At 38.5% G+C, this 15,494-nt stretch overlaps 1 protein-coding gene across 19 annotated transcripts in view; it reads right to left on the bottom strand.

The window, feature by feature from the left end:
- picalma (phosphatidylinositol binding clathrin assembly protein a) overlaps positions 1-15,241 on the bottom strand; it is a 42,614-nt gene extending 27,373 nt beyond the window's left edge. For all 19 annotated transcript variants that reach the window (XM_084105014.1, XM_084105030.1, XM_084105027.1 and 16 more), the window contains exons 1-2: positions 15,105-15,241; positions 161-303 (exon numbers count right to left, since the gene is read on the bottom strand). In XM_084105014.1, the coding sequence (XP_083961140.1) occupies positions 161-303; positions 15,105-15,234 (273 nt within the window). In that variant the 5' untranslated portion in view covers positions 15,235-15,241. The remainder of the gene's footprint in view (positions 1-160; positions 304-15,104) is intronic.
- Between the last annotated feature and the right edge of the window lie 253 nt (positions 15,242-15,494).

Below are 15,494 nucleotides of genomic sequence, written 5' to 3'. Positions count from 1 at the left end.
CAATAAAAAAAAAAAAATAATAAAAAAAAAAAAAAATTGTAGGAGTTTGGAATCACAAGACTGATTTGAAATTTTTCGGGTGAGCTATTCAGGGGTTCATCAGGTTAGAGAATTCAGGCTAAAGGTGGAGAGTGTGTACAAAAGTGTGTGTGTGGCTGACCTCATTGCCGTAGACCATAATGTGGTGTGTAGAGATGAGAGATTTAAACACAACCACCCAGCTGGTGTTGGTGGTGCGCTCGAACAGCGTGTCGGCCAGCTGAGGGATGTTCACATTCATCTCGTTGGTGCACTGGATCAGATCTGGTGAGAGAGAGTTGAAGGAGGTCAATGTGTTAATAATTCAAACTGTCACAGCGTTTATATTTGTGCCCAAAATAACTGAAACCGTTTTGGCTTGTTAACATTTGTTAGAACTCTTCCATTACAAATATCTTCAAAAGGCATACACAGTGTCCAAACTAGTGGTCAACTGATGGGTTATACAATGACAGATGATTATACTGACATAAAGAGAACAGGGTGGTCAATGGTTGACACTAGACACTATAATTCAATTGTCTGAGGTCAGTAAGACTTTTTTAAAGAAATTACTACTTTTATGCAGCAAAGGATGCATTAAATTGACCAAATGCGACAGCAAAGACATTTAAAATGTTACAAAAGATAAACAATAAAATTCTTACTTTCTACTCAAATGTTGAAAATAAAATGAACATGTTTCCACAAAAATAGCAGCACAAGTTTTTTTCAACGAAATGTTTCTTGAGCAGCACATCAGCATATATAATTATTTCTGAAGGATCATGTGACACTGAAGACTGGAGGAATGATGCTGAAAATTCAGCTCTGAGGTCACAAGAATAAATTACTTATTTTTATTTTATTTTAAAAAAGCAGTTAGGCTATTTTAAATTGTAATAATATTCACAATGTTACTGTTTTTACTGTATATTTGATGTATATATGTATACACACACACACATACATACTAATATATATATATATATATATATATATATATATATATATATATATATATATATATATATATATATATATATATATATATATATATATATATATACATATACATATATACACACATACACGCATACGCATACATATATATTCAGAAGTTATCACTTGCAAATTGTTACAAAAGTTCGTTGGTCAAAAATCCCATTGCAGATTTTATTGCAAGTTAAAAAAATTATTCTCATTGGCTATGATTGTCTGGCCAGTGTGAATGTCAACAAAATTACAAGCATTTTTTAAAAAGATTTAAATTAAAATTTGTTTGCATTATTTTTGTTGACAAATTATTAGTCAATCATTATTATAATGCCATTGAGAAAATTAATGACAAAAAATTTACTAAATCGTGTACAAGACATTTGTGTAAAAAAAACAATTACTTGATGCGTGAAACTTCTGTATCCTTTTAACCTTCAAAATGATTAGTCAGTCATTCTTATAATTCCATTAGCATTAAGAATATGAATGAATTTAGCATGACGAAATATTGACTAAATGTACAAGACCATTTGTGTAAAAAAAAAACATAAAAAAGGGTTGATGCGTGAAACTTCTGTGTCCTGTTAACCTTCAAACTCATTGCCACAGTTTCCAATTTAGTGACATTATATTAAAAAAAAAGTTGGCTAACCTAGTGAAAAAGCCGCTGTTTCCAGAGAACCATCTGACTCTGTGAACGTGTGTGATGCTAAGGTACAACTGCTCAATGCGTTAGCATTCAGAACTGACATGGTGAGAGTGAGAGACACGCATTGATATCCTGTTCATTATTAGTTCTTTGGCTGGGCTCCACAGCCATCTGCGCTTCGAGAGCAAGTGCGGGATCCCTCAAGGCTTTCTCTACGCCACCGACACTGTGAGACTCATTCAGGGCTGCAGCTTATCATGCCATTCATGAAACCTCCCACAGACGGCAAAGGAGGACAAATGCAGCCTCTCTCCACTGGGAATCAGATCTGAACGGGTATATATCATCATAATGTTTTCTGGAATCAAATGAAAGAGAAAACCATGGAAGCTGGTTTCCGCCACAGAATACAAAAAATACATAACTGCAACTTTATATTTCACAATTCAAATTTTTTTCCCTTTACAACTGCAAGTTTATTTCTGATACTTCTGACTTTTTTCCTCAGAATTGCGAGTTTATAATTCTGACTTTTTCTCACAACTGTGTTTAAAGCTGCAGTCCGCAGTTTTTCCTCTTTGTCGCCATCTCTGTTCGAAATCTGCAATTGCAGTTATTCGCGGAATTATCAACTTTACGTGCGTTGTGCCTCGGCACAGCACAGCGCGGATGAATCCAATGTTTTAAGGAGAATGTGTGGCTGTCAATCAGTGGATATTGTCATTCGCAATCACAGATTCTACTTTTTGGAAGTATGACCAACATAAGAATTTTCACCAGAAAATGTCATCTGAACAAGTAAGTAACATCCACTTTTGTTCTGACCAACTAAGGGGAAAAAAAGCATTGCAGTAAATCGCGCCGATTAAATCTAACGATTGCTTATCGTATCACGTCAAACCGTGCAAATTATACTTTGTTCTCAAACTGTTAATGTTAACAACATCAGCATTGCGTGACTACATTTAATGCCCTTCCGATATTTATCCTTGTTTTCGCAAGCTACTCCGAAGTCTTTCGCGTTTTACAACGGGTGAATCTCCAGTTGTCACTGGTGATTGTCGTTTGAACCTTTCTGGATCCGTCATCAAATTGATAAGTTTGATTATATCAAGTGCTGTGAGAAAAGGCTATAAATCTCCACCTCCAACATCCTCACACGCAACTAGCCGAGACTCCTTCTTTATGTGTACAGATGTGACGTAATGGCGCAAAGACATGCTCGAATTTCCCGCGGAAATCCACCAGTACCACTGGAATTAAAAACATTATTACAAGCTTACCGGTTTGAATTGAGCTAAGGCAAGCAGATCGTTTTGAACTTTTAACCCAAAAAAGCTACGGACTCACAATTCTGACTTTTTTCCCCCTTCGCAGTTACGAGTTTAGATATGAACTCAGAACTGTGATATACAAACTCACAATCATAAGGAAAAAGTTAAAATTGAGATAATTCGCTTTTTTATTTTTTATTCCTTGGCGAGCACAAGCTTTCATAGAAACCACTTCTAGACATACTTAAATGAAAAGGCCACTTCCACCCCTCTCTACAACCCATTTCAAAGACAAAAAAGTAATTACACTCTGCCCAACAAATTGCCAGCCAATATTAGTGCATACGCAGCCTTTTGAAGTGGGAATGTGAAAATATGCTGCACAGTGAGCATGGGTGGTCAACAGAATGCCCTCTCTTTTACAGATAACATCCACCATTTAAACCTGCACAAAGGCTTGGCCACGTGACAACAAAAGACTTTTCAGAGCCAACACAAAACGCCTGTGCGGAGCATGACGGCGTTGAAAGTGTACACGTCCATGGGGCTCAAGTGAAAGATCAAAGCCAGAAGACGACATGGACTTGATGTTTGATGGCGTTATCGTCCTACGCCAGGGTAACTAGACACTGTCGGGTTTACCCTACACTCCCTTATGTAGCCAACAAGCACATTTGAAAGGAGAACTGAGAGATCTGTAGGAGTCATTTCCAAAGTAGACCCACCCAGTCTGTATCTCTATCTCTCTGGAGTGGAGACGGACATGATTGATGGCATCATGTGTATCCAACCATGTGATGGTCACATGATGAGTAACAAACCAGTCATGTGACCTGCTCTGCCTGAAAATTAAAGCATCTGACATTTTCCCTGATGCTCAACCTACTTGAAAGCACACACAAAAAAACAAACTTCTTGTCTAATAAAATATCCACGTTATTCTGACATTGGTGCTCATAAGCTGAAATGCCTCCAGGGTAAATAATGCAATATTCAAAGTAATCGCACTCCATAATGTGCACTGACAGTGTTCTCTCTGTGTCAACACTGACTTTATTTGCATCCATAAAATATGTTGAAGGAAAAGGTTGATGGTCAAAAATTTAAATGGTCATTTACTCAACCTCATGTCAACCCAAACCTTTAGGTTATGTTTTACTTGAACTCTGAAGAACTTGGAATATAGAGCACAAATGGTATACATTTAAGACACTTTTGCTTCTTTTTTGAATACTGAAAGCTCTAGTCTCTATTAACTGTAAAATTCATTGGGGGAAAAAAGTTATTTTTGTGTTCTACAGAAGAGAGAAAGTCAAAATGGGTTTGAAACAACATAAGTGTGAGTAAATGATGACAATATTCATGTTCTATTCCTTTAAAATGTATCATGTGTTTCGAAACTTAAGAATAACAGGTCACTGCTAAGGTATAACCTAGTAATGGAGAAAGCATTTATTTTAGACCTGACCCACCCAATGATTAAGGTTATATTATGCAAAACTACACCAATAAATACCCATTTCCTTATGGTAACAAACAATGTATTTGCATTGAGTCAATGACAAGACACACTCATTTTGTCCAAATTAATCAAGTTAATTAAAAATACATTACAAATTTAATTCAAATTAGGCCCCATAAATACTAGTTACACCTTACTGTATTTGTAACTTTGTTATATTTATCTATGCTTGTAATTAGTGTATTTGTTTTCTTATTTTTCTACTGACTGTTCACTTGCCTTTAATAATGTTTGAACTTTATAACAAAGTTACATTTACCCCCTATTTTTTTTCTTCTTGCTGACCGGAAAAATGATCTGATCCATGACTCAAAAACGTAATATGATACGGACCTTTAGTTTTGAGATCCGTTGAACGCCTAACAATTACACTTCAAGAACTTTCCACTTGCATTTTAAAATAGATCTCTTGCATTTTAGAAAAAAGATTTCACACATCCTTATTTGTCACTGACCCATTTGCATTTCATAATACATAATTATCAGGAGAGCATGACTAACGTTAATAATTAACAAGGAGAAATGTTGATTGTCAAGGGACATTGATCTCAATGTTAGTGATGGGCTGGGCAACATACTGTCATGTATTAATGCATTGTGTGCCCGAAAAAAAAAAAAAAATCATGTTTTTTTTTCTGTTTACAAAGCTAAACAGATGGATGATATTTGTGGAGCAACAACAAACTTGAAGTCCTAATGGCATCAATACATTATAATGGTCTCTAGTCTTAAAAACATTTCTTTTTGGAAAAGGACAGGAGAACATAGTTGACTCAGCAACAGGATGCTGCAAACTTCCTACAGTTCATAGAAGGGAAACCGATTCAACATGAATCCTTTAAAACGGTCAGTCATAAAACAGACTGATGATGGAGCTATTTAGATTCTCTGATCCCTGAAGTGGACAAACGGCAGGAGGCTGCAAGACACACAGACCAAGAAACAGACAAAAAAAAACAGGTAGAAACCAACACTGATGGAGAATAGTGAGGCCGACATGGGTATATTTCTCCATCGGGGCTCTGTTCCGCTTCAGGCAGACCCATTTGTGAGGGCAGAGGACAGGAAACCATTAAGTGAATGATTGCTCCCCTGATTCAAGGGCTTTAACTCGCAGACAGATAGAAGACATTATCCTGCTCTGCATCACATAAACACGATCCACAAAGGGCCTACTATACCTGCAGACTAACCTGGACGGAAAGGGAAAGACCAATAACACGGGTCAGAAGACTTGGTCAAGAAGAACTCTTGAGAGTTATCAGGTAATATCAGATTAGATACAGTAACCTGTCCCTGTGATTCACCAAACAGTATGTTAAAGTCAAAATCTCTCCGGTGAGCCTTCTTAAATTTAACGTCATAAAAGTCTTCAATAGATGAACTGGTAAAACGTCTTAATGATCATTTTAAGATGTCCTATATTTGGGGGGTGGATAAATCGCTATACAGCCTAATGTGATTATTAAACTTCAAAAGGCAATGATATAAAAAAAATATATATAAAAAAATAAAAATAAAAAATAAAAATAAAAAAAAAGCGCTTCACATTGCAATGTCAAAAGGCGGTGCTTGTTGAGCATTCTACAGGCTCGCGCAACAGCGTTTCAGACTGCATAAAAGTGGTTCGCAATCAGTGAATAGTGCACATTTATGCCAAGCGATTGCTTATGAAATCGAGTTGATGAATTATGACAATGTCTACTTTATAGTAATGTGTTTTAGACGGATGTAAGAATTCATATTTTATCTCCCTCATCTGAATTTGAAGGATCAGTCCGCAATAGTATAGACATTTCAAAATAAGAGTCCCGGTGTATTTCGGGCTTGTTTATAATTGAAAGTCACACATAATGTGTACGTTTTTTTTTTTTCCCTGCCTGGCCATTATTGGTATTTTGGTTACACAATAAACTGTATTTGATTTAAGTTAATTTCCATTTAATGCACAGTAAAGTTGTAGTTTCTGGCTGTGATGTTCCCCCACAGGAATATATGTGTGTATATATAAAAGAGAATAATTAAAGGGTTAGTTCACCCAAAAATGAAAATTCTGTCAGTAATTACTCACCCTCATGTTGTTCCAACCGCGTAAGACCTTTGTTCATCTTCGGAACACAAATTAAGATATTTTTGATGAAATCTGAGAGCTGATCACTCCTCCATAGGCTGCTAGGTGACCGAAACTTGCTGGCCCAGAAAAGTTATTAAAGAGATTGTTAATATAGTCCAAGTGACTACAGTGGCTCAATCTTAAGTATATCAAGCGACGAGAATACTTTTTGTGCGCAAAAACAAACAAAAATAACGACTTTATTCCACTATTCATTTCCTTCTCTCTGGGCCTCTAGTTGGTTCACGTAGTGTTTTTGCGCAGCGCGTCTGTTACACGTCACCACGTAGGCTCACTATTGGCCGACGCTGGTCATGTGTGTGATGCGTGATGACGTGTAACACAGACGCACTGCGCAAAAACACTACGAGGCCCAGAGAGAAGGAAATGAATAGTGGAATAAAGTCGTTATTTTTGTTTGTTTTTGCGCACAAAAAGTATTCTCGTCGCTTGATATACTTAAGATTGAGCCACTGTAGTCACTTGGACTATATTAACAATCTCTTTAATAACTTTTCTGGGCCAGCAAGTTTCGGTCACCTAGCAGCCTATGGAGGAGTGAGACAGGGCTCAGATTTCATCAAAAATATCTTAATTTGTGTTCCGAAGATGAACGAAGGTCTTACGCGGTTGGAACAACATGAGGTTGAGTAATTACTGACAGAATTTTCATTTTTGGGTGAACTAACCCTTTAAGTGCTGCGTGTAAATCACTTTTCAAAACACATTATAATTAGACAATATTGCTTTCCATGCAGACCATGTGGTAAACATCCGTTCAGCACCAGTAAAAGCAAAGAAAAATGGCTCACTGGCTAGAGGAAGAAGAACATATCTGGGTTGGAATGCAGGCTTGACTTCAGTGTTGTAGAATCCAGAGCATGTCAAGGAAGTGGAGGTAGAGGTAGAGGTAGAGGTAGAGATAGAGAGGTAGAGAGAGGTAGAGAGAGAGAGAGAGAGAGAGAGAGAGAGAGAGAGAGAGAGAGAGAGAGAGAGAGAGAGAGAGAGAGAGAGAGAGAGAGAGAGAGAGAGAGAGAGAGAGAGAGAGAGAGAGAGAGAGAGAGAGAGAGAGAGAGGGGGGATCAACAGGGAGAATGAAGGAGACAGCTGCAAAGAAATCAGGGAAACACACCACACATAAACATGGATGTGCCAAAAAAAATCAACTGCTGTGAACTTGGGAACAAAATGTCAAACAAGCAAATGTTTTTCTTGTTTGTTTTTTAAAAAAATATGACAATAAACAGAAAATATAAAATCACTTGGACTGCTTCCCCACTGGACTTTTCCCATATTTAGACAGTGACAGTTCAGAATGAAGTAGCATGTTTGCAGTGAGAAGAAAACTCTACTGATTAGACTTGAGGAGTTTTGACTCATGAATTTCCCCTGATCCAGCTCTTGATGGAAGTCACTACACTCTCCTATCTGCAAACATCTCCCGTCTAATCAGCTCCCGACATTTTTTCTGATTTACGGAACAACTTCCTGTTGGCTGTTTAGATTTTGAATAGTTGGCGGCCTACAAGAATGCAGGAAGTATCTTGATGGTCCACTGGGTTCATCCAGGACAAGACACTTTGCAGTCAGGAGTTTGTGAGACGTCTGGGAGCAGGAATGCTGATCAACTCCCTGTTCTAACTCAGTGCAAAAATAATAATTCTGTCAATGTTATTATGAAATTAAAACAATAAGGCCCGGTTTCACACACAGAGGGTTTAGACTAAGCCAGGATTAGGCTTTAGTTCAATTAGGGGATTCAAGTAGCTTTTATAAACATGTCTTAGAAAAAAACATTACTGGTGTGCGTCTTGAGACAAAACAATGGCATTGACATTTTAAGATATGTCAGTGCAAGTTGCTTTCAATTAAAACGTATCAAACATGCATTTTAGTCTAGGACTAGCTTAAGCCTTGTCTGTGAAACCAGGGGTAAATACCATTATGGTGCTCTTCAATGTGGTGTGCATGTAAACGGACCACCTCTTTCCCTTTACTACTAGTTATAGCACGAAATAAACATGAATGAAGATCAGAAATTATGTTGAAAGAAACAGTCCTACTAGTACTAGTTTAGACTAAACTTATTCTGGAACTGTTTTGTGATGCTTGGTGAGTGCGACCCAACAGAACGATCCGTTCATGCCCTAAATATCTGTCATCATCACACAAAAAGCAGTAAGGAGGGCGTCGTAACCTTTCTATCTCTGCTGTATTTGGGTTGGTGTGACTAGTTACATAATATCTGATCACTTAAAACTGGTGAGGTAAAGAGGCACTTTGCTAATGGCATACTGGGTCAATAATTTAGGAAATGGAACACTAAGAAAGCCAACTACAAATGGCTAGGAGGTTCAAACAGTGACTCTAAAAGCTGTACTGGTCTCCATTCACACACAGCAGGGGCAGCGAGTCAGCACTCTTTCTAACCAACTGTCATTTGAAGCCTTTCTGGTCACATGCTACATTTCTACACAGGTACACACACACGACTGACTTACAGTGGATCTCTGCCAGAGAGATCGGACACCATAAAACAGGTCCAAGGGGGTCACCGTGTTGAACTTGGAACAGATGACATTTTATGGGTGTTGTAACCACGCTGATGGGATGAGAACGCTACAGTCAACGCTACATAAGCTTTCCCACCCTAAAACCTGGTAGATGCACAGACGCTCAGGGTGCCTTCAGACTGCCATTTTCGTGACTTCAACCTCAAAATTGGGCTTAAGTGTGTATTTGCAAATATAGATACTAAACAGTAGGAACACCAATCAAGATGAGAGCACTTTAATCTACGATTACAACAAAACTGATCCGATTTCCGCTGGCTGTCTAACGGTTCATCAGACAAGATGCATTTCACATCCTGAAAAACTTCAGCAGTAACCAGGCGGACAAAACAGTATCATTTTTGCTTTGACTACATTCTGAACCAGCAATCAAGTACACTACACTGCTACACTTCTTCTACATGCTCCCCAGAAGAGCTTTGCAGTTGTAAGAAATGAAGCTATCTGATGAAAAACACATAATGAGTTAAATCAATTCAAGCACAAATTTTGCTAGGAGTGGCGGTGCATCTTAAATCTGTAAAGATAGGTGAGTGTGTGTGTATGTATGTGTGTGTGTGGCGTTTGGTCTTAGGCAGATTCTAGGAAGCGTCTATCATATTGCAGAACTGACTCATATGAATGAGCACCCAGAATAAGCCTTGATCCCACAGAACTTGCTTACACAGCACTGGGACACGGAAGGCCAGCCAACATGACTTCAACAAGTCATCATGGAAATACAACAGTGGAAGGTCTGCGGTTGATGGTGGTGGTGCGTGTATGCGTGTGATGATCACCTTTAAATAAATTCAACAACTACCCATCCAATCTCTCATGCTGAATCCACCAGTTTACGAACACTAAACCATTCAGCACACATAAGGAAGTTTGCACGCTATTTATATCCAAGGGCCATTATTTAGAATCAGTAAAATTTCCATCCACTGTAAAAACCAAATAAAAAACATATGCATTCAAACACACGATTATAGCAGTTGCAGAAACAAAATAGGCAATAATTTCTAGTCAAATAACAAATTAAAAAAAGATTAATTTGTAAATAGATTGCATTACAATATAGTATCATGCTGATTTAAAATGAAATTAAATAACTGTTAAAGGCATAGTTCACCAAATTAAAATTCTTTCATCATTTACTCATCCTCATGTCATTCCAAAACCTTAAGACTTTCGTTCATCTTTGAAACACAAATAAATATATTTTTAATAAAATCAGAGATGTTCATCCACTGAAAGTCTATTTTACCAAAACTTTAATGCTTCATAAACACATTGTATAAAAAAATACGAATAAATTAAGAGGTTTAATGCTTTATATGACAGATTAAATGTAGTTGTTTTTTTGTTGTTGTTTTTTCACTTATTACTATGTATTAACATTGATCAACACACATACAAAGAGTACATCAAATTTAGCAAATGAGGTTTGTTCTGGAGGAATTTCTATACATTAAAAAATACCTTTGGGAAAAAAGAAAAAAAAACTAGTTTTTCATAATTTTCATTTTTGGGTGCACTATCCCTTTAAAAGGTGAAGCATGCACAATTTTATTATGGGTGGGACCAACTGATTGCCCAGCCATTAGCAGATGGAGGGGGAATTAGTATTTTCAAATTGCTAGCAGAGAAGAAATTACACACTTGAACCAATGTGAACCAGCATTACATTTAGTAAAGCTTGAGCAGTATAGTGAGTGCTCTGTATTTGCTTAGGCTAAATGCAACTGAACACACTTAAGCCTAATAATGGTGGACATTATGGAACAGAAGCCGACGTCCATATATGGACATAAAATAATGGACTGTATAAGGCACAGCAATCCTCTGCAATAAAGACAAGTTAGTCTTAAATTGGTAAACTCAAACTTCGCAATAAGCCAAAAATTAAACTTACATTCTGATTTTTTTTCAATTAATCAAATCACTATGTCTTTATTTTTCTGTATATCAGATTAGAGTGGTAGATAAGACATTTTTGTGACTAAACGTAATTGCATTATTTATTTTACTATGTTGTTTTTACCTAAAATGTTTTCCTAAACTAAAACATGAAGAAACAATTGGACAATTGCATTTTTCAGCCAGCTGGTCATTTCAGGAATAAGGGTAGTTGAAGAGGAATGTTCTCCCTACACCGGAAACCCGGCCCAAATCAAAGAGGCTGGGGGACGGAGCCGGAGCCGTATCTAATGTTCAATCAAACAGAAGGAGAGTGAAACACACTGCTATTTCTGTCCCAAAGGAAACTCCAGGCACAGAACGCACTGCTGCCCTGAAATACCTACAAGACCTCGTCACACACACTCTCCACGCTACGGGAACTAACCTGAGGGAAACCGGTCTACTGTGGAACAATGTTCTTGCCGTAATGATTGCGAAGAACTTAACATAAGCACATACTTTTTAAGGGAGGAAGGCAATTCCGTCTGACCTCCACTAAGTCTAAGAGTTCAGAACTTCTCTCTTCCCATTTAAAAACTGTCTGTCAGCACACATGCCATTCTGTATTGTCAAGACCTAGCTAAAAATAGTTTCGCCATGAGGAAATTAGCACTGTAGGGTGGGAACGAAAGCAAAAAGCTATATGTAAACAAGCAGTGTGCGGTGAAAGACTTGATGTGGTGGTGCCACCAGCCTTGATTTGCCTCCAATCATGGCGCCACATTCACCGACATTTGTGCAGAAACACACACACCAGAATGATAAAAAAAAAAAATCAAGCATTTTACTGCAAGTAAATACTGCAAAATAAAAAAATCTAAGAACAAACTGTAGTTGATTAACAGTTAATCAAAGGCTTCAGATCTCACAAAAAAAGTCACAAACAATCACAGGACTAAAATTGGTCAAGATGGGTCCTGACTCCTAAATGAGGCCATTCTTCCTTAGAATTATAAGAAAACACTGGGCATCTTTCAGGCTCTATGAAACCTGTCAGCAGACCTGCGGGACCTGTCAGTCTTACCTGTGGGAGACTGAGAAAATCTCACTCAGCAATAAATATGACATCTACATAAAACGTTAACAAGACAGAACTGTCTCATGAGTTCAGCCGCTGCCAGGATTGAGCTAATTACAACACAGTCTTCAATAAACACCTGCCACAGTAGGAATGTTGCATTACTTCTAACAGTCAGCATGTTCTTCACTTTAATTGTGAAATGAACCTTAACCAAAGAACTGAAAAACTATAAGGTTTGTGGAAGACTCCAAAGTCTGTAAGACTTGATGAACTAGCGCTGATGAGAGCAGACTGTGTTGTCGCCTCGCGTTGGGGTAAAAAACTGCACTTGAACACACCGAGAGAACTACAGCCGACGGTCAGCTAGAATGCGCGTTCTGTGACTTGTGTGTAAATGAGACAACGGTCTATTTCTGCAGATATATTCGTCATTCAAAAAGGGAAACCGACGCTGCAGGCTACAGATAAACAAACCATAAACAAAGCAGTGCGTACTTACCATTTTGAATATCAGTCCTGCTAAACACTTTCTTTATTCCACTCCGCTCATGTTAATATTGAAATATCACTCAGGTAAGATGAGTCAGGTATCAGGTAAGTTACAAAAAGTACCATGAAATGCCATGAAACACCAAATCCATACACTTTAGTAATGAACTATATTTTCAAGTCTTTTAAAACAACTGGATAGCTGTGAGTGAAGAAAAAACAAAAATGTAAAGGGATAAGTTCACCCAAAAATGAAAATTCTTTCATTAATTACTCACCCTCATGTCATTCTAAACCCGTGAGGAACACAAATGAAGATCTTTTTGATGAAATCTGAGAGCTTTCTGTCCCTCCAATGACAGTTTTGCAACTACTTTGACACTTCAAAAAGATCATAAAATGAATCCATGTGAATTGAGTGGTTTAGTCCAACAGATTGAATATAGGCTTTTATTCACATATAAATATTCATCAGCTAACACATCATTTGTGGTAAACGGACACTCAAGCATGTTCGCTTGTAGTTCGAGAACCAATGAAGTTCATTCTCGTGTTACGCAGCACGTTTGAGGTTCAGCAAGAACCAATGAGGTTCATTCTCGTGTTACGCAGCACGTTTGAGGTTCAGCAAGAACCAATGAAGTTCATTCTCGTGTTACGCAGCACGTTTGAGCTTCAGCGAGAACCAATGAGGTTCATTCTCGTGTTACGCAGCACGTTTGAGGTTCAGCAAGAACCAATGAGGTTCATTCTTGTGTTACGCAGCACGTTTGAGCTTCAGCAGGAACCAATGAAGTTCATTCTCGTGTTACGCAGCACGTTTGAGGTTCAGCAAGAACCAATGAGGTTCATTCTTGTGTTACGCAGCACGTTTGAGCTTCAGCGAGAACCAATGAGGTTCATTCTCGTGTTACGCAGCACGTTTGAGGTTCAGCAAGAACCAATGAGGTTCATTCTTGTGTTACGCAGCACGTTTGAGCTTCAGCGAGAACCAATGAGGTTCATTCTTGTGTTACGCAGCACGTTTGAGGTTCAGCAAGAACCAATGAGGTTCATTCTTGTGTTACGCAGCACGTTTGAGGTTCAGCAAGAACCAATGAAGTTCATTCTCGTGTTACGCAGCACGTTTGAGGTTCAGCGAGAACCAATGAGGTTTATTCTCAAGTTAAGGCTTTGTTATACTTTCCACGTGCGCGAGGGCCTGCATGCCTCCCATTTTTTTTGACTTCTTCACACAGCCTCTCTTCAAATTCTACGTCCATGTTGTTTTCAAGCGCATGCGCAGTTGGTGCTTTTGTAGGATAGTGACGAAAGTCTTACGGGTTTGGAACGACATGAGGGTTAGTAATTAGTGACAGAATTTTTCACTATCCTACAAAAACACCAACTGCGCAAGCGCTGGAAAACAACATGGATGTCAAATTTGAAGAGAGGCTGTGTGAAGAAGTCCATCGCTACCTAGACCTCTACAATCCGTCGTTAAAACAATATAAAGACAGTCAGATGTGCAATAATTCGTGGAGGGAAATTGTGTGTGTGAAAGTGTACACGGCGATCTACTGCAATTGTGTGGAACACGTCCACCAAGCGGACCCCAGCATACACTTTCAGTAGTATAAATACAAGTCCGAACTGGAGTATAAAAGAGCCTTTACGCAGCATGTTTGGGTTTCCGCAAGAACCAGAAGGTTTGTAATCGCGCGTCAAGCAGGTTCGCTTGAGCTTCTGTTTATGTTCGCTGATCAATGTTTAAATGTGAATAAAAGCCTAAATAAAATCTGTTCATCATATAAAGTGATCAAGTCTCTTCAGAAAATTTGGACTAAACCGCTCAATTCATATGGATTAGTTTTATGATCTTTTTATGAACTTTTTGAAGCGTCAAAGTGGTAGTTGCGTAGCTGCCTATGGAGGGACAGAAAGCTCTCAGATTTCATTCCCGAAGATGAACGAAAGTCTTACGGGTTTGGAACGACATGAGGTTGAGTAATTAATGACAGAATTTTCATTTTTGGGTGAACTATCCCTTTTGTTCATCACGTGACTAATAAAACATGCTGTATTTTCGTTTTGCCAAATCAAAAGACATAAAGTATGAGTGATTTTCTTGTGCAGCAAATGCACGTTTGTTTGCAATCATCAGATTCCTCAATGAATCCATTCGACTAAATCTGCAAGTGTCCTAATTAGACAGCAGATGGGCTCCTTTTTCAAATGTGGTTAATTATTAGTTAGCAAGTTAAATCATTAAATGCGCTGCACTGTACTCATGCTATCTGAAAACTCCATGCAAAGGGGACACAAATGATAACTAGTCACAGGTTGAACATCAGCAAAGGTCGCTGGAGGAAGCTGTTTAGATATAACGAGCAGTACTGAACGGGAATCTTTTGCAGGCCTCGAGCCCCGAACCTCTCGTTCCCAGGGCGACGAGTGACTGACTGACGTAACTTTCAAACGTGGGTCCGATAGCCACATAGTACAAAATCCCATGACACTTACAATCCAAATGCTTCTTCTTTGGCCCCATGACTTCGTGCGTGGTCGCCTTGCACACCGTTTTGGACACCGCGGAACCAGTAACGCTGTGTTGCGCTGCCGTTATCCGATCCGTTATGCTTTGTCCAGACATCTTCGCAGTTTTAAACAAACAGAAAAAGGGAGAAAACAACAAAAGAGGGGGGAAAATCTACTCGTTCTGTTAAATCCAACGGCAATGCTGGTAGTCCCTGGGATGTGCGCTGTTCCGCCACCTGACTGGGGAAAAAAGGGAGAAAAGAAATGAGATCGCAAGGAAGACTCATCCGGCTCTTTAGAGAGTCCAAATGAAGTTTGCTCTGTATGTATGCCGTCAGCTGATCGCGACATTTACGTACCCAACGTTTCCTCCTC

The sequence above is a fragment of the Abramis brama genome (assembly GCF_963993115.1).
Source record: "Abramis brama genome assembly, chromosome: 25".
Lineage (NCBI taxonomy): Eukaryota > Metazoa > Chordata > Actinopteri > Cypriniformes > Leuciscidae > Abramis > Abramis brama.
The sequence above is the reverse complement of the archived record's forward strand: the minus strand, read 5'-3'. Positions and strand labels throughout refer to the sequence as shown.